The following is a 20,043-nucleotide window of genomic DNA, read 5'->3' on the forward strand; positions in this document are numbered from 1 at the left end:
TTCTTGTGTGTTGTACACATCTTCCTCCACATTGAGGGAGGGGGAGAATTTATGTGCTTAATTTGTATAGATTTCTCTACTGCGCAAGACATTATTATTTTGGGTATACTTTCCAGAGTGGAGCTGCACTTGAGTGCTGGGCAATTTCCTAGTTAAGTCTTCTCCTAGAGGGCTGCTTGCAGACTCTGTGTGATTCTACAGCTTGTGCGTGTGCGTGTGCGCGCGTGCTGCCAGAGATCCTAATTCAGCAAAACGGGGAGAGGGAGCCCAGGCTAGTGGAGCAGGCAGACTCAGTGAAATCCCAGTACATCAGGTGGCATCCCAGGGCGGGGAGGGGGAAGATCCACCCAGGGACACAGTAGACATTGGTGAGGATGCTAGAGCCAGGCATTAACAATGGGTACTAAGTAAGCTTTCCTGCAGAGTTCTGCCCCAACGGGTAAAAGTCATTCGTTTCAATGCCAGGCCTCTTTGGAAGGCAGCCTGCCCATCGTGCCCTACTAGAATGTGGTCTTGTGATGTAGGATGTCTCCTAAATAGGAGGAACTACAAGGAGATTTTCCACTTGCATCCTAAAACAGCTCTGTATTGAGGTCTATTGTGATTTAAGGGCAAAATGTTCAGAACTCCCAAGTGACCTCCATTTTCTCTTTGAATCTGACTATCCATGAACAGGTCAGCAGGTGACTTAAAGGGCCTGCTTAATAATTTATACTAGTCTGCTGCAGAAGACAGGATGACCAAGGCCTGGTCTACACTTAAAAGCTTTGCTAGCATATGTGTGTGTCAGTTGCAGGTGGGAGAAATCACATCCCCTAACTGACCTAGCTATGCCAACAAAAACCCTAGTGTGGATGCATTACACTAGTGTGGATGCATTACGAAAGAGGCCTTTTGCCCGTATAGATTATTTCATTCTAGTTTATTGGATCTAGTATAAAATATATCAGCAAAAGGACTCTTGCTGGTATAATCTGCAGCTCCACTAGGAGGGTTTGCCAGTGTTGCTAAGTAGACAAGGCCCAATTCCGTCTGCATTCTCTTGCCAATGAGGACAGCTGTACAGCCTGTAGGAGAAGTCAGGTAAACTACAAAGGACACTGATCTCTATTTTATGGACGAGCAACTGAGGCACAAAGAAATTAAGTGACTAGTCCAAAGCCTCAAAGGAAGTCTGTGTCAGAGCCAGGAATTGAACCCACATCTCCTAAGTCCCAGGCCAGTGCCTTAGCCACAAGATCCTTCCACTGCTCAGCACATTAAAAGATACCCTACAACCAAGTGCTTGGAAACATCTTTTATTGTTGCTACAGCAGCAGATATCAGATTCAGATGCACATGGCAAACATTTATTCAGACCAATTTCATAACACTCCTATATCTCTATCCTTATTTAAGAACCAATGAAAGAACTTTGATAATACCTGGCTTTTCTGCTAAGTGCAGCCATTTCACTGACTTTTTGAACTGAAAGACAAGCTCCAGGGATCAACTAACAATGATTATAACACAAAAACAAACAAGTAAACAGATAATTTCACTTCAGAACAGATTTTTGTCTACAGGCAGACAGACTTCTCAATTCTCAAGAAAGCACTAACACCACAAATATATCAACGTTCCGGGACAAGGAATGCAACTGGACAAATGAATTTGTATATGTATTATTGTTTGGGACTGCAAGTAGTATTGCAGTTAAGGGTTCCTTTCAAAGAAAATAGACATGAAAATTAGTACTGAATTTGGTGACGTATGTCGAAAATCTAAAGATCCAATTAGGATGCCGAAAGGGGAAAAGTTGATGGGTCTTAGCATTATGGTGCCTAATCTACCAGCCACTGAGGTATTTCAGGCACTGAATAGCGGTCTCATCTTTTCTCCTTTCACCTTTTTTAGATTAAAGTTTTTAGCCCTTATAGTTGCAAAAAAACTTCCAACAACAGATTTTTGTTGCTGAATGACTATGTTCAGTTATGTGATGTCTGTCAGATGAGATATGGGAAACGAGGTGTGGTACTTCACTTAAACTCTGCCCACATTCCCAGCATATCTGACTGTTTCTGCTACAATGATCAGCAGTGAAATAGTTAATTCTGACATTTAAATAACCACAAAGCCTCAGAAGTGAACTCCACTGGGATGAATCGGGGGGTTTTTACTACTCAGTCATTTCTGGTCTATCTATAGACTCTGTCTGCTGTTTCAATAAGGTAACACTGCCCCAGTCCAGTTTCTGCAGTTTAGAAAGGCAAGCCATATGAAAACAAAGACTGTATGCAAATAAACCAATAAGCCTACATGGTATCTATGTGAAGTAATGATGCCAGTATATGAATTACTGCACAGAAAGAAAAGCACACATCCAGAAATAAATTCAAGAATGTCTCAACAGACTCAACAAATCATTAAAACATTCAAAAAGTCAATTCGACCAATGTATAAAACCAAAGCACGTTATTCCCCTTCCTGTCCCATTGACAACCAAGAGTGAAATCCTGCCCCACTGAAGTCAATGGCATAGGATTTCATCCCAAATCTCCACACCCGCATCTTCTGAAGCAATCATGTCCCTTTGAAATCTCCAGCAAGAAGATATATATAATTGCTAAAAAACCCAACTTCATTGTATCCCTATTTTATGATTTGTTGTCTCCAATTTTACATTTGCTTCAATTTTCCCATCTGTTTTCCCTCCAATTAACTTTTTCACCCCTTCACCAACTAGGTCTCTCCTCTCTTATCTAATCCTGGGCTGGGCCCATGTTATACCTTGTAAGAAGTCATCTTAAACTCATTGGTAAAGAGAAGAGGATTTTGTCCTGTAAACCACTGTCTTAGTATAATATTGTTCCTCTTGTGAAACTGAGCAAATGTTGCAAAATTAAACGTATTAAAAAAAGATCCCGTCTGGAGAAAGGCAAGGGAGATGTGTGGGATAACACTTTGATGAGTTTAGGGATGGCTGCATGCAAGTGACAACCAAGTCTCAGCCATAAGCCATGTATAGTAGGCCATCCCAAATGAATGAAGATTAAAAGCTGTATTCTGCTCCCCATATGTACCACCACCGAACAATCTTAAAAAATCTACTTCAAGACGCAATTACTTTGTTTTTTAAGGCTGTCTCCTGCTAGTAACAGCAGTGAAAATAACATCTTGACAGTGACAATAGAATATCATTTTCACAATCCTATTATTTTCACTCTTTAAAGAAAGCGATGTTTTTATTGGACGCTTATTTCCACTTAAGTAAAACTCAGACCCTGTTTTCATTTGTGGTATTGAGGCTTGGGTTTGGTGTCATCAGAAGCTTAGCAACTATTTACAATAGCAGCTGCTGCCTTATTTATGTAAAGGGAGCATTCACGACTACAATAAGCACTCTCCCTCAAAATCTAAATTAAGTTGGTGTTTTCCTAGAAAATTATCCTTAGAAGAAATATACAATAGACCTATCTCCCACAAAAGATTATTATAGCTTGCCGAATAATCTTTTTATTACTGACCTTGGCACAGAAAGTGGGAGTGTGCTAATAAAGTTTGCAGATGTTACAAAGCTGGGAGGTATTGCCAATTCAGAGAAGGATTGGGATATTATACAGGAGGATCTGGATGACTTTGTAAACTGGAGTAATAGTAATAGGATGAAATTTAATAGTGAGAAGTGTAAGGTTATGCATTTAGGGATTAATAACAAGAATTTTAGTTATAAGCTGGGGCACATCAATTAGAAGTAACGAAGAGGAGAAGGACCTTGGAGTATTGGTTGATCATAGGATGACTATGAGCTGCCAATGTGATATGGCTGTGAAAAAAGGTAATGCGGTTTTCGGATGCATCAGGAGAGGTATTTCCAGTAGGGATAAGGAGGTTTTAGTACCATTATACAAGGCACTGGTGAGACCTCACCTGGAATACTGTGTGCAGTTCTGGTCTCCCATGTTTCAAAAGGATGAATTCAAACTGGAACAGGTACAGAGAAGGGCTACTAGGATGATCCGAGGAATGGAAAACTTGTCTTATGAAAGGAGACTTAAGGAGCTTGGCTTGTTTAGCCTAACTAAAAGAAGGCTGAGAGGAGATATGATTGCTCTCTAGAAATATATCAGAGGGATAAATACAGGAGAGGGAGAGGAATTATTTCAGCTCAGCACCAATGTGGACACAAGAACAAATGGGTATAAACTGGCCACCAGGAAGTTTAGACTTGACATTAGATGAAGGTTTCTAACCATCAGAGGAGTGAAGTTTTGGAATAGCCTTCCAAGGGAAGCAGTGGGAGCAAAAGATCTATCTGGCTTTAAGATTCTACTCGGTAAATTTATGGAGGAGATGGTATGATGGGATAATGTGATTTTGGTAAGTAATTGATCTTTAAATATGCAGGGTAAATAGGCCGAATCCCCTGAGGTGGGATATTAGATGGATGGGATCTGAGTTACCCAGGAAAGAATTTTCTGTAGTATCTGGCTGGTGAATCTTGCCAATATGCTCAGGGTTTAGCTGATCGCCATATCTGGGGTCAGGAAGGAATTTTCCTCCAGGGCAGATTGGAGAGGCCCTGGAGGTTTTTCGCCTTCCTCTGTAGCATGGAGCACGGGTCACTTGAGGGAGGATTCTCTGCTCCTTGAAGTCTTTAAACCACGATTTGAGGACTTCGATAGCTCAGACATAGGTGAGGTTTTTCATACGAGTGGGTGGGTGAGATTCTGTGGCCTGCGTTGTGCAGGAGGTCGGACTAGATGATCAGAAGGGTCCCTTCTGACCTTAGTATCTATGAATCTATGAATACACATGTATTCTCTTAAAGACGTCTTTCCAGGAAATATTCTAGTTTTGGGTTTCACATTTGTTACCAACAGCTTTCATATGTAATGGCTACAGAGCTGTGGCTGGTGCTGTACAGTAGCTAAGCTTCCCAACACATTGGATTGAATTTTAAATACAACATCCAAGATCCTTATTAGAATATGAGAAGGCTTTAACTAGAAGAACTGAGAGAGGTAAGTCTGTAAAGAGATCTGCAAATCTATTCCTGAGTTTTTATCTCCCATCCCCTTACACCTCTCACAAGCAGATGTTCTCTCCACAACTTTCCTTTTCTAATCTTTTCATTCTATTCACTTCTGAAATAGATTTTTATTAGGAGCATTTAACCTTTTTACTCAAATTTACTGCATGTCTTTTTATCGCATCTGGGAAAAAAACTTTAGAAAACCTATACGAACAGATGTTGAAAGCAGTATGAAGAGTCAATGCCATATCATATATTCCGTATGTATGACATATTTTAACGTTTTAAATAACATTTGCCACAGCACTGCACATTTCAGATAATTTTAGTTGTGCAGCACTCCTCTCCCCTAGTTAGCATTATTTACTTGTAGTCTAAATAGACTTACACAATCTCTTATTTCCTTCCCCAGTAATTTAGTCCCAAATACTCTAGTCTGGCTTCTTATTGCTCATCTAGTGAGGAATTTTATTACTAATAAAAAGCTACTGAAATCCTTGTTGAGGGCTAAAGAACAGAGTTCTGACAAATTCTGTTTATACTGATTATGGCCTAACTGTCAAAGGTAGATCCCATAGGTACTCATTTATAACCAATACTTCACCTATGGTCTTTGTATTTGTTTACTCCCTGTCTTTTCCTTTTTGAGACTCAAAAATAATTTTTAAACATAACTGATATATAGAGTGTAATTTGATTTTAGAAAGATCCTTTCACAGTCCAGCTGTCCCTAAGTGCTTTATAAGATGTGTATGCAGTGTAGTTGTAGCCGTGTCAGTCACAATATATTGGAGACAAGGTAGGTGAAGTAACATCTTTTATTTGACCAACTTCTATTGGTGAGAGACAAGCTTTTGAGCAACACAGAACTCTGCATGACCTGAAAAAGTGTGTGGCTTGAAAGCTTGTCTCTGACCAACAGAAGCTGGTCCAATAAAACATATTACCTCACTCACCTTATAAGACCATGTTAGATACTGTTACAGCCACGGATAGGCTACAATAGCTCACCTATAGCAGATGGTTTTACATTAAGCAGAGGAATGTAGGCCCAGGATACTGGAATGAACACGTTATTTTCAAACAGCGGCCACTGAATGTATAGGTCTAACACATTCTGCTATGAGATCCCTGAATAAATGACCATACTAGAGTTCCTGTACAAGAATGTGTCAGATGCAATATGCCTTAACAATGAAAAAGCATTATGTAAGAAGTGCTAATGATAATACTAACTAGCTCTCATAGTGCACTTTTCATCAGTAGATCTTAAAAAGAGTTTTACCACAGAGGTCAGTTTGATTATCTCCCATTTTCCAGAAGGGGGAAACTGAGGCATGGGGGTGACCCAGCAAGCCAGTGGCAGAGCCAGGAATAGAAGCCAGGTTTACTGAGTCCCAGTCAAGCACTATCTACTACGCCACACTACTAAAGAGGTTTTAAGCCAATTAAATGACTCTCTGCAATCATAATTTGCTGAGTAACAAGTAATAATATAAATCTACTTCATCCTTTATATTAGCACCACTGTCTCGCCGTGTCTACACTAGCAATTTTCTGAAGTTTCCCCCCTTGCCATAGCATGAATGCAGCTTCAGCAAGTGGTGGCAACAGGAGGAGTGCTAATGTTGCCACTGTTTTAAATCACTGTGCCCTCTAACCCTTTTCACAGTAGGTTCCAATGACATGGTGGTTAAAACACCAGTAATCTGTCTACATAGCACTCCTTCCGTTCCATGAGTAGAGATACGATAGGAAATTTTTTAGAAAAAATGTTAGTCTGCTGTATATGGCCTATTGAAGCAGGAAATCTGGCAGGTATTTTTACTCTAACAAAGATATAAGGCTTAATTCCACAAATTTTATTAACAAATCTTGCCCCATTGGATAATAAAAGCCTCCCAACCATGAACAATTCTAAAAATGAAAAGTTTTCCAAGGGGTAAAAATCCTTCCAGGAGGATCAAGTTCAAGAATTATCAAAACAGGATGTACTCCACAGAACACACATTTGCTTATCCTTGCTGTGCTTCATCATGGAATTTGCACTTCCTAAATCAATTAATTTTCTGAAGTGCTGTTGTTTTCATCTATTTTTTTTTAAATAAGCAAATATGCTGCACCAAAACTAGGTGAAACTCGCAAATAGGTAATTGTGGTTGTGAACGCATTATGGGCACAATCTGTCAAACTCAGTGTACCGTTGCATATTTGCACAGACATTTAGCCCACAGTGTAGGTGATACTGTCTGTTTGAAAGGGATCATGGCCAGGACATCCCTACACCCTTGTGACCCTGGTTGCCAGAGCAGTCCCCTGAGGGCCATCAGCAGCTGACTTATGTTAGAGCAGTTTGAGGGCTGCTCTAATATTCAGCCATATACCAGACCATCCCAAATCACCTCTACACCTGGAGGATGTAAATGTGTACTGAAGCCACCTTTATCCCCCACCACTTTTGATGCAGGTTGGATGTACAGAAGGAACCACAGAGTTTTCAAGATTAGAAACAAAACTCCATACAAAGAAACATGCAGAAAGGAAACCATTTAAAAATGTCAGTTTATTTACATGGTAGAGGGTTTATGCTACTTGAAAAGTTGTTCCAACAGGAACCCAGCAATTAATACATTCACCTTCCTGTCTTCAAAACTCAGGAAAAAAGGGATGATTTAAGATTTGATGATGTGACTTCAGAACATTCTGATGATCACTTGTTAAGAAAGTGCCACACATCAACTAAAACAAAAATACACATGAAGAATGGTATTAATTCTACATGGATAACCAGATGCTAACACTTGGAAATGCAGTACTCTACACTTTCAGCTTCTTTCCTATTCTCCCCTCCCAAACTTATACAGCTCCTTGAACCATATCACCAATCCATGAAAAGAGTTCCCCCAAAGTAAACATTTTATTTTGTGATACTACTTTGTTGAAAATTACATCCTACACAGTATACAGCCCTGATGTATTGCACACATCAAAGATGAGGCAGACTGTGGTCAGTTCTGTCAGAGGCTTGAGATGGAATATTTTAGTAAATAAATGCTATTTATTGGCATACCATATATGGGCAAAAGGAATGTAACTTGCTTTCCCATGAAATTGATTACACAGATGTTATTTTGTGAAGAATTTGGAACTAGACTCAACATTTTAAGTTCCTTGTTGTCTTTCCCTTCCCCCTTCCAATTTGTAGTAGTGCATGTTCCTCTCTCGTACAGTGCTTTTGGCATTAAAAAGTCAACAGCTTTTTTTTTTTTTTAAGTAAACAAAGCATATTGAACAAACTTAGTTCGGAGTCCTGTACCTCAACTAAAACCATCATTTTTGTTAACTTGAAAATCAGTTCCACAAGAACGGGGAAAGGCAATTTTGCTTTAATTAACACTGAAAAAGTAAATTTGGCTTAGTTTTGGTGGATAGTTTCTTCTGTTTCATTTTTAAAGTTACCACAAGGAAGACATAAAAGCAAGAAAAGCAACATTTCTTAAAAGGATAAATATGGCCTTCCATAATTTATGAAACAGAAAAATATTAGTATGATTGCTCATCTAACTCTAGACTGACATGGGCTAGACTACAATACCCTTATAGACACGGAGCAAGTTTTAGTACTTTATGCCACTTGACTAGTAGTCCCTTTGACTTCAGTAGAACTACTCATTGTCTAAGGTACTATTCAAGAGAAGTGAGGGCAGTATAATCTGGCCCATATAATCATTTTTATCAGTTCTCATGCTTAGTATGTTTAGTTCACAAAAGCTTTTTCAACTGATCTATTTTTAAGTCATTTTTTTCCCTAGCAAATGAAACAAAAATACATGTTGTCATTTGGAGTAACAATAAACTGTACCTTCTGCAGAAACAGAGTCTCCTCTCGCAGATGGTGGTGTCTACAGAAAAAAACCCCACAATATTAGTAACACTCCATATGTTGAGTGTCCAAACTCTAGGTTATTTTATTGTGAAAGTCAACAGTTATTTGCACAAAAGAAACATACCACTGGCACCGTAAGACAATACTCCTCCCTCTCACACCTCCATTTTTCTTACTACCTGTACAAATCTCTCTCTCACTCAAACACAGGCACAGACCTACCAGTAGCAGATGAATACCTGTTTAGAAGAAAGATGATTTATTCTTGTAGGATAAAGAGGATTTTTTGATTTGCAAACAGCAAAGATGAAAACATCTTTGCAAAAAGGTTACTATATGATTAAGTTTCTTAGTAAATTTACCATTACATCTTTCCACAACTATGTTTTTTTGGGGGAAAACAATCTCTATAACAGGAGTGCCAAACTCATTCTGTAGAAGGAATACATTCTATATTTAATTGTGGTCCATGGGGCTTTGTATAACTTTAAAGCTACATATATCCTTCAGCCCACACTGGATCTCCCATTTACATTGGTTTCACAAAGATCAATGCTAGGAAATATAGCTTAGTGCAACTAAACTTGGTTGTTAATTTTATTTGTCCACCTATTATCACATCTAGCATCACTCAGTGAGACAATATTTTCACATTTAGGACCAGTATTTCTGTCCTTAGTCTCACTTCCTTTCTCATCCTCCTATTTCTCTCCTCTCTTCTATTTCCTACCCTCTGAAATTCCTTCTCTCCAGCAAATCTCAGTTCCATGTTGGCTTCATTCCCATCCCATCTGCTAAAATTATCAGCAATTAAATACTTAATAACTGACATTTAAAGTATCAGCATCTGGCTGTAGAGTTAAAACCCCATGAGATTAATAGGGAAGGGGAAGGGAATTCACCACTCGGAGGGTTCTTCCCTGGGTTTTAGCCATAACCCTCCTACTGTCCACACGCATCATTATCAATATGACAGAAAATATACCAGGTTGTTATTTTGTTTGGTTGAGGTTTTTAAGTTCCGAGGGGAAGACTGCCCCTCTTCCTCTCTCTTTTAAAAGATACTTCTGCCTGTAAAGCATTCCTACCAAAGTTTTTTTTTTTTTTTAAACAAAGATACCCCTCTCAGAAAAGCCCTTCTACCACATTTTCTTTCCAGTTTTATAAGGGAAGAATAATGTGATAAGTCTGAGAAAAACTGTTCTTCAAGCTATTTATAGTTTATCTTGGAGGTTTTCCAACTTTATAAGCAGCTTCCTTGTAGAGTGAGCGAGCAAGCAGTTCTTGGGATTAATGTTAAACAAAGGCTTGGCTGCCCAGGTCAGTTTTATAGATGGCAACACTTATTGTAAAGTAAATGGTAAATTTTAACATTGACATATCTAGCTTCATGTTCTATTGTTCCAGCACCTAATTTTCAGTGTGCACTAACACTTGGGCTGAGTGTGCTGAGAAAAAGATAGCACAAGAGACCAGAAACTTTCATCATCTATAGACAGTTATAAACTCTGGTATATGTCTGTCTACAGAATGCCAGGGTAATTTGGGGTATTTCAAATGTTCATACCTACTGCTGTCATACACAGACTACCTTTTCTGATCTCTCTGATTGTACCAATTTTACTTGGGGGTAACTATCAACTGCAGTGGAACAGTCCTGACTTTCACTAACGTCAGAACACAGTTAGGCCAACTATCCTGAAACTCAACTGGCAGAGAAGAATAAAGTGAGACAAGGAGGAAGGATCAACAAAGTAACACACACTTAAGAGACAGAGAATGCACAAACACACACTCTTACAAAGCCATCAACGCTGGATACTTTTAAGAAGAAGGCAGAAACCATCCAAAACAGAGCAGAAATTAATTCCCAATACTGACAAGTCATTTGAGTCTCAAATATAACGCTTGTAAAATCATAAAGGGTCAGATGCTAACATCCTAAATCATGTTGAAGTCAACAGGACTACCTATGGAGTAAGGTGTCACCCAACAACAATAAAGGTATCAGAATCTGGCCCATCCATAATTATATATGCAGAAGCAGTACAATAAAGACTTCATCATTTGCTTTTTACTTTGTTCTTAGGCATGGAAACTCTAGGCATTCTACTCTCCGTAAAAATGCAAGAGTTATAGCAACAGAGTATGCCTTTTATTTTTGCAGTTCAAATAAAAGGTATATACCACCCATCCAATACAAAAATCTTCTCTCTGTAAAATGAGTTAGAAACAAGCATGGCAGCTGTTCCAAAGAGTGCAGGTGACTCAGGAATACGGAAATATGTTTCCAATTATACTTGTAAGTCAACACAACAATAGCTTTGATTTCTCTTGCTCTTATCCATAAGCCAATGGAAGGAAGTAAAAGAAACCACAGATTTTTTTTTGATTTTTTTTTTTTTTTTAATTTCCAGGTACATGTGAAAAACCCACAGCCATTAAGATTTTGCAGCTGATCTCTGTACACTGTCAGTTCAGCTTGCAAGAGCTAAATGTCTGACAACTGAATTTGGCAATGCAAGACTGTGGAAAAGACACCTGTTTAAAATTTAATATCTAGAATTTGACATTTTGCTCTCAAGGGAATGTTAAAGGCTGTACTGTTCCCACTTCAAGTTACTTTTGATTGGAAATTACATACATTAAAAATACCAATTAAAACATATTGTGCATTTTACTCAAGGATAAATATATTAAGAGTAACTGGACTACCTAGATAAACAAAACAAAAAAAAAGAGGGCTGTCGATTAATCAGTTAATTCACATTATTAACTCAAAAAAATTAATCACGATTAATCGCAGTTTTAATTGCGCTGTTAAACAATAGAATACCAATTGAAATTTATAAAATATTTTGGATGTTTTTCTACATTTTCATATATATTGTATTCCGCATTGTAATTGAAATATTTTTGGTTGCAAATATTTGCACTGTAAAAATGATAAAAAATCATATTTTTCAATTCACCTCATACAAGTACTACAGTGCAATCTCTTTGTCGTGAAGTGCAACTTACAAAATGTAGATTTTTTTTTGTTACATAACTGCCCTCAAACAAAACAATGTAAACTTCAGAGCCTACAAGTCCACTCAGTCCTACTTCTTGTTCAGCCCATCACTACGACAAACAAGTTTGGTTACATTTACAGGAGATAATGCTTCCCTCTTCTTATTTACAATGTCACCAGAAAGTGAGAACAGGCATTTCCATGGCACTTTGTTAGCCAGCACTGCAAGATATTTACGTGCCAGATATGCTAAACATTTGTATGCCCCTTCATGCTTTCGCTACCATTCCAGAGGACATGCTTCCATGCTGATGACACTCGTTAAAAAAATGTCACTGAATTCCTTGGGGGAAAATTCTATGTCCCCTGCTCTGTTTTACCCAATTCTACCGTATATTTCATGTTATAGCAGTCTCAGATGATGACCCAGCACATGTTGTTCATTTTAAGAACACCTTCACTGTAGATTTGACAAAACGCAAAGAAGGTACCAATGTGAGAGTTCTAAAGATAGCTACAGCACTCGACCTAAGGTTTAAGAATCTGAAGTGCCTTCCAAAATCTGAGAGGGATGAGGTGTGGAGCATGCTTTTTGAAATCTTAAAAAAGCAACACTCGGATGCAGAAACTATAGAACCCGAACCACCAAAAAAGAAAATCAACCTCTGCTGGTGGCATCTGACTCAGATAATGAAAATGAACATGCGTCAGTCCGCACTGCTTTGGATTGTTATCAAGCAAAACCCATCATTAGCACAGACGCATGTCCCCTGGAATGGTGGTTGAAGCATGAAGGGACATATGAATTTTTAGCGCATCTGGCACATAAATATCTTGCAACCGCTAGCTACAACAGTGCCATGAGAACGCCTGTTCTCACTTTCAGGTGACGTTATAAACAACAAGAAGCGGGCAGCATTATCTCCTGCAAATGTAATCAAACTATGGACTTGAAGGCTCTAAGATTTCACATTGTTTTATTTTTGAATGCAGTTTTTTTTTTTTAAACATAATTCTACATTTGTAAGTTCAACTTTCATGATAAAGCGATTGCACTACAGTACTTGTATTAGGTAAATTAAAAAATACAATTTCTTTTTTTTGTTACAGTGCAAATACTTGTAATTGAAAATATAAAGTGAGCACTGTACACTTCGCATTCTGTGTTGTAATTGAAATCAATATATTTGAAAATGTAGACAACCAAAATATTTAAACAAATGGTATTCTATTATTGTTTAATCACATGATTAATCATGATTAATATTTTTAATCATGTGATTAATTTTTTTAATCACTTGACAGCCCTAAAAAAATTAAAGAAAAATCTGTAAAAGCAACAGAAGCAGGGGAGGATCATGGATGATTGGGGTTTAGTAAAACACTACAAAGAAATAGTGAAACCTTCAAGAAAAAAAAGAAAGTGAGGAATGAGAGCAGGAAGAAAAAAAGTCAAACACATTGGTGGCTACTAGAAGACTTTAAGGGAGTTCACTTTTAACTGCTTGTTGCAGATACAATGCCATAGGCACCCGTTACAGGGAAATTTATTAGTCCTCAACTAGCTAAAATAAACAGGAATATTTGACTCACCATCCCAATACATAAAAGGTTTTGCATGACTGATATATTATTGGTGTAAGCTACTGAAGATTTTAGCGTGTATCTTACAAAGTAAACAATGAAAAAGTGCGGCAACTAGGAAAGAAGCCTCCAATATGTATATGTTCTGTATGTCTGGTTTTTGAAAGTAAAAACATTAGCTTTTCCAGACCTTGGTTTTAAGAGGCATGAGGTCTCATTTGACACTTACACTATTGCTATAACTGTGTGCACAAATCAAGCAACTGAGAGAGTTTGAGTTAACCCTAGTTAGTTGCCTATACAGTCACATTCAAAACACCCGATATGCTCATGGGAATGGCCAAAGCAAATACATATGAGAAATGATCGGTGGAGTTTTAGTTAAATCAGGCACTTTACATTTCTATTTTTTTTTTTTGCTTAAGTTGTGGTCTCCAAAATATAACATTTAAATGGAATAACTTTTCCAATGACATTTGCACAAGTATCAAACCTGCAGGACATTTTTCTACTTTAAACAGAGAACCCGTGTATTTGAATTTTACATTAATTTGCAGAACAAGGCGCTATTCTTTAACAAGCAGTTAGAAAAACATTTCCCCCTTCCTTGTACAGTGATGCATTTAATTATGCAAGTAGGCAAACAAAGGATCCCCTTAGTGATTAGAGAGTACAGTCAGCTAGTCAACGAGTTTTACCACTGGGTGGTAACTCATGGCAACAGGGCAGACAGAGAAGACAGCAGGCTAGATATATATAGTCAATCTTGTTATTTAGCATCAGAAGACATAGCACCATAGAAAAAATCAGCAAAATAGTAATGAACCTGCTGGAAAACACAATTATTATACTGCAGCAAAAAAGGTTTATATTATAATGGTTATATGTCCCCCACCATCTCTGTATTCTACGTTTTATTTTTTAAACCTCACATCTTTGTTTAATGCAAGGACCCACTTTGTTCACCTATATTATTTCAGTGCTGGATTTTTGGATCTTTTGCTAGCATTAGTAACAATTTTTAAAAATAAAAAACTTCTATTAAAAGCATTTTGCCCTTACTGATTGCACAATTAATTTGGCATCCTCTTCGTTGCAACAAAAGGGGCTGTCATGCACCAAAACATTCATACTGAAAAATAAAAATTAAAAAGATAGTTAGTAAAAAAAAAAAAAAATGGAACATAATAAAACCTACCTATGATAAACAGCCTCTGCAAAGAACCTGAATGTTTATGTCTACCAAGAAGTGAGTCAGTCAAAAATGAAGCAACAATAACCAGCATTTTATACATTTAATATTTTACATTTATATAGTTCCTTTCATCCTTAAAAAGATCCCATAGTTCTCTATAAATGGACACAATGGCATGGAGACAACCCTCGGGTAGGGGATCCAATAAACTGACTTCACAGCACACTGGTAGCAAAGGAGAAATTTTGATCGAAGACCTGGGGCAAACCTCTGCTCTTTCAAAAAAAGTGTCCAAGATCTTTAATGCTCATGGAGAGCAGATGGGAACATGGAGCCAAATCCTCTGCTAGTGTACATGGCTAAAGTTCCACTGAAGTTAGTGCAGTTGTACCCATCTATACCAGGACTGAATTTGGACTTTGGTTTGTAAGGTCTCATCTAAATAATCCGATAGGATACACTGCATAGTATTCGATTCCTCAAAGTAAGGCTGTGATTTTTTTTATTAATTATACCAACATGTAGCCTAAGTGCTTTGGAATAAAAAAATATGAAGCTCAATATTACCAAGTTATCCAATTATTAACAGAGCTGTACAACCCTAGAGTACAGCGAGACCACCACATTTTTCCAGGAAACATATAGGAGGACTATAATGAACCAGAATTTGCATTCACGTTTGGTTAATGTCAGGCACCCATAGTATTAAAAGAGGACCAGGCAGAACATTCACACCCTGTAGGTTCTGTGCTGACAGTATTTGCACTGCAAATCCGCTCAGCAAGCTTGATAACAGGCCATTTAAATGTGTACCAAGCCAAAACCTGGTATTTAATGGCAGTTGAGCCTTCAAAAGGACTAACTACTTTAAAAACGTAACATTTAAAAGAATTTATGACATAACTTTTAAAAACGCATATATACACAGTTACATCAATATACATACATCAGATTACTAGCAATATGGACCCATTCAGCAAAGCACTTAAGTACATGCTTTATTTTAAGCTCTGCTTAGATCACACTGATATCAATACTTAACTTTAACTACATGCTTAAACACTTTGCTGAATTGAAGCCATATTCCCACTTCCCAGATTCCAATGAATCTTTGCATGCCATGGCTTACATCATAACAATTCACTTTGTAGGGTCAGAAGGGTTGGGTGAGGGCCATGCAATATCCTGGCAAACAGCTAAAAATTTCATTACTCCTATGCTTTGATTGTGACACTGACTTAATGTATTCTAAGGGTGCCTAGACATTGATTGAGTGCCCGTTACTTTAGATCAATGAACAACACCATAGTTATGTTAATATGCACAAATACACCCTGTTACCTTCTGGTATTTCACTGAATTTTCTTATAAAGTTAATGGAAAAACTGCAAATAGTTCCAGTTGCAATGTAAGCCATTAGATACACCTAGAGACTCAACCAAATAAAACAGCAATAAATCTTTTTGTTTAATTTTGTTTTTCATTTTTACCAGTTTACAGTACATTTAAACAAAGCATATTAAACACAACTAATATTAAGGATGGCATCACTCAACAGTGATCACATCTTGCCAACGAAGATGATTCGGTGACTAGGTTCTAAGGCAAACCCAGCCAGTCCAATAAGAATGCTGGCTAGGAGAATTGGGATTAATTTCTGGCTCTGCCACAGACTTCCAGTGTGACGTTGGGCAAATCACTTAATCTCAATGTGCCTCAGATACCCCATCTATAAAACAGAGATAACAATACACTTGTTCTCTAACTCTTTCACTGTGTCTTATTTAGGCTGTTGAGCTCTTTGGGGCAGGGACTGTCTCTCACTATGTGTCTGTGCAGCACATTGGGGCCCCAATCTCAGTTGGGGACTCCTGGTTCTACTGCAAAACAAATAATAGTATGGAACCAATGATAGGCAGAGGATTCATTAGGGCTTTGTATGGAATATGGAGGCTCTCAAGGAAATCCCAAACAGCGTTATGGGAGACAGAGAAATTCAAAGTTGAGGACTAACTTGACAACTTAATTCCCTTGTTGTATTTAAATACTGCAGGAATTTTAGAACAGAAGCTGATCATAAATACATCTACAGTGATACACAATAGGGTAGTAAGGACAAAATGACAGCAATAACTCGGCTTTTCCTTAGGTTAGGTTACTATCTTTAACATTTTAAAGAATTCATAAATTTCATTTTACAGTGTAACTGTGTAATGTCACTATACTAAATGGCTAACACAACCCTAACCTTCTTTCTCTAGTTTAAAGTGAATACTTTTAATTAAATAATTTCTAAATATTAACAAGCTACACTTGGCTATATTATCAAATTACATAACAGGATACGTTCAAAGAATTTAAAAATGATCAGTATTGTGCAAAAAGCAACAGATTACACAGTAACTGGTTTTTGAGCTTTTACTAAAGTTTACTTATAAATAATCTGCAGGACTCACATGATCAATATATATTTTCTGAATAGTTTCCAGTAAACCCTGTGTAGTTACCATGAAAGAGCAATTATCTATCAGGATGCTGTAAATACAGAAACGTTACTGTCACCTCAAAGCAAATAATATAAGTGGTTCATACACAGCTACCACACTGACAGAATGAATACAATACAATACAAATAGGAATAGCTTTGAATGGATACTTACCATTTTATAGCACCTCTGTCAGCCTTTTTATGAAGCAAAGCTTTCCAGTATTCATGGGTGGATTTAATAATTTCAACAGCAAAATCCTAGTTTATATCAAGAAAAAGTTTTGAGATATAAAAAGCTATTACATACATTCCAAATAATTAATTTATTAAAATGCAATTTCATAGGATATATTTTCCAAAACTTGTAATAAGGCTTCACGGGAGGCTCCCAAGAATCACACTTTTCTAAGGTAAGAAACAGACCTCACTACCCACCAAATAAATTGGCATCACATTGAGGATACTTTTTGGTTGGTGGCCAGACACAATAAGGAGGATTCATGAAAAATGACATCAGTGTATGTGTACGGGAATAAATCATCATATTCTACATGTGTAGCTACAGATGTAGTAACAGTGTATGATGCATTATTATTTGAGAAACACACAATCCTGTTATTAAAGATTGTATTATAACGCATACACACAGGGATCAAAGTTAATGTTGCACACGCAGCAATATATTGTCATTTCCTGATTTGATTGCTTAACCATCCAAACTTAGTGTTGCATTAAAGCGGTATATTAATTGCCTAGTTTTGTCTGGTGTGGAATTTAATTTCTTGTTGGTGTTTTGTTGTTGCTAAAAAAGGAAATAAGGGGAGGAAATTAAAAAGCTTCAAAAAGTTTTTAAAGTTCTAGACATAACAGCTCTATGGACTAAACACACACTTGCAAACAGAGCATGCACATTTCATAATTGGACTAGGTGGCTAGATACCACAGAGGTGTTGCCACCTTCACCTAGGGTGATCAGATGTCCAGATTTTATAGGGACTGTCCCGATATTGGCGGCTTTTTCTTATATAGGCACCTATTACCCCCCACACACTGTCCCGATTTTTCATACTTGCTATCTGGGCACCCTATCTTCACCAGTGCCACTGGAACATTTTGGGGAAGAGTAACTCTTTTACATCCTGTATCAGAGGAGTAGCCATGTTAGTCTGTATCCACAAAAACAACGAGGGGTCCGGTGGCACCTTAAAGACTAACAGATTTATATGGGCATAAGGTTCCGTGGGTAAAAAAACCCACTTCTTCAGATGCATGGAGACATGCATGCACGTCTTTTACATCCCAAGTCTCTAGAAACAAATGAAGCACATCCAAGTTGGTCAGGGGGTGAGGTACTCAGTGCAAACTCTGACCCAAAATTCCAGCAGTTTTAGCTGCAGCTTTGTTCAAGCCTTACTGAATATGCTTTGCAAAGTACAGACTTAATAAAGGCAGACAGTGGAGGAGCTGGCAATAGAGCTTCGGGTTGTCTGCCCTTGCTACACTGGGTATTTTCCACCAGGCTAATGGTTCGTTTTAGGGAGAAGAGTAATAAGAGGATCTTTACACCCAGAAAACATTGGAAAGTTTGTGTGGGTTGGTTAGTAGCCATTTTATAGCTCAGACAGTTTATAGCCAATTTGTGTACAGGCATCATTTCTCTGGAACCCATTTATAATGCTTAGGGAAAAAATCCCTCTATAGATTTGAAAATCACATATTATGCACAAACATTTAAAACTCAAATCAAACCCAATTTCATCTGGAAAAAGGCCACAGTGAGCACAGTCTCTACAGTGAGCACTATTCCCATGTCCACTGCACTTCCAATCAGCTATTTTAGCTACAGGTGTCAAAAACTCATGAGCATTTTTCTTAAGAAGGGAAAAGATCTTTAGTCTTGAAGACAAAAACTGCTGAAACATTTTTACTCAAAATTACCAAAAAAATTCACTTCAGAGCAAAGACCAAGCATGGAAAAGTCTGCAACCTACTGCTTCTTTTAAAACATACAGTCTTGCAAAACTGTCATGAAGATTTGCCAGTCTATGCTCAAAATCTATTCCCCGTTTCTTTCCTATGATGACAAAGATACTGAAAAGACCCAGCTCTGATCCTGCAAAAACCATATGCGTGTGTGTAAATCTCAACAGGAGTGGGACCTAATATTTTTCCCACTTGTTCAAAAGCCATTATTTTCTTGAGATATGTTTAATTTTGCAAGTTTGCCTAATTATCCACAAAGACAAAAATACAACTATTCAAAATCCTCTATATGGATTAAGGTTTTCATTTTACAAACACATGAATATAAGCCAAATAAAGTTCTGATGTTTGATAATATATTCCTACTCCCTCCATACTGCATTTAAAGAATGCTGACATAGTTTTATTCCATTATGATGGACCAACCACTTCCTTGCAAGCAATTCCAAAAAATCTAGGATATATCATTCCAAAAACCACATATGCCAGCAAGATGCATCTTTAAATCCATATCATCTTCACCTTGTCTTTAAACTCTCCATTAAAAGCAAACTGATTTTCTGGTTTGTCATCTGGGACCTTATATAATCGGAACCACTCAGCTGTAGCCTCAAGATAACCCGGTTTGTGTTTCTTGACATCATCAATATCTGTAGATATATATATATATAAAAAAAAAGTATTACTTTTTACTCACAGTTTTGGTAACATCAATTTTTAGAAGTCTTGTAAAATATTTGCAAGCAATTTGATTTCAGTGAATTCTTTCAAAGTCATCAGGGAATTTCAGTTTCTTCCTCAGTTGCCCATAGTTGATGTTTTATGATTTCACCACCACACTAAAATAGATAAGCCAGGCACCTCCCAGTCTTCATTAATT

At 37.5% G+C, this 20,043-nt stretch overlaps 1 protein-coding gene across 6 annotated transcripts in view; it reads right to left on the bottom strand.

Annotated features, from left to right (window-relative positions):
- Positions 1-7,559: 7,559 nt before the first annotated feature.
- The window catches only part of PPA2 (inorganic pyrophosphatase 2), a 44,776-nt gene continuing 32,292 nt past the window's right edge, over positions 7,560-20,043 (bottom strand). For 3 of the 6 annotated variants that reach the window (XM_038398828.2, XM_038398827.2, XM_043513487.1), the window contains 5 exons: positions 19,686-19,813; positions 17,353-17,438; positions 14,560-14,629; positions 8,877-8,916; positions 7,560-7,753 (listed from right to left, as the gene is read on the bottom strand). In XM_038398828.2, the coding sequence (XP_038254756.1) occupies positions 7,725-7,753; positions 8,877-8,916; positions 14,560-14,629; positions 17,353-17,438; positions 19,686-19,813 (353 nt within the window). In that variant the 3' untranslated portion in view covers positions 7,560-7,724. Of the gene's footprint in view, positions 7,754-8,876; positions 8,917-14,559; positions 14,630-14,658; positions 16,119-17,148; positions 17,228-17,352; positions 17,439-19,685; positions 19,814-20,043 lie in introns of those variants that run through there. The other 3 variants (XR_006280935.1, XM_043513488.1, XM_043513490.1) reach the window with 3 other exon arrangements.

This window comes from Dermochelys coriacea, chromosome 4 (genome assembly GCF_009764565.3).
Source record: "Dermochelys coriacea isolate rDerCor1 chromosome 4, rDerCor1.pri.v4, whole genome shotgun sequence".
Lineage (NCBI taxonomy): Eukaryota > Metazoa > Chordata > Testudines > Dermochelyidae > Dermochelys > Dermochelys coriacea.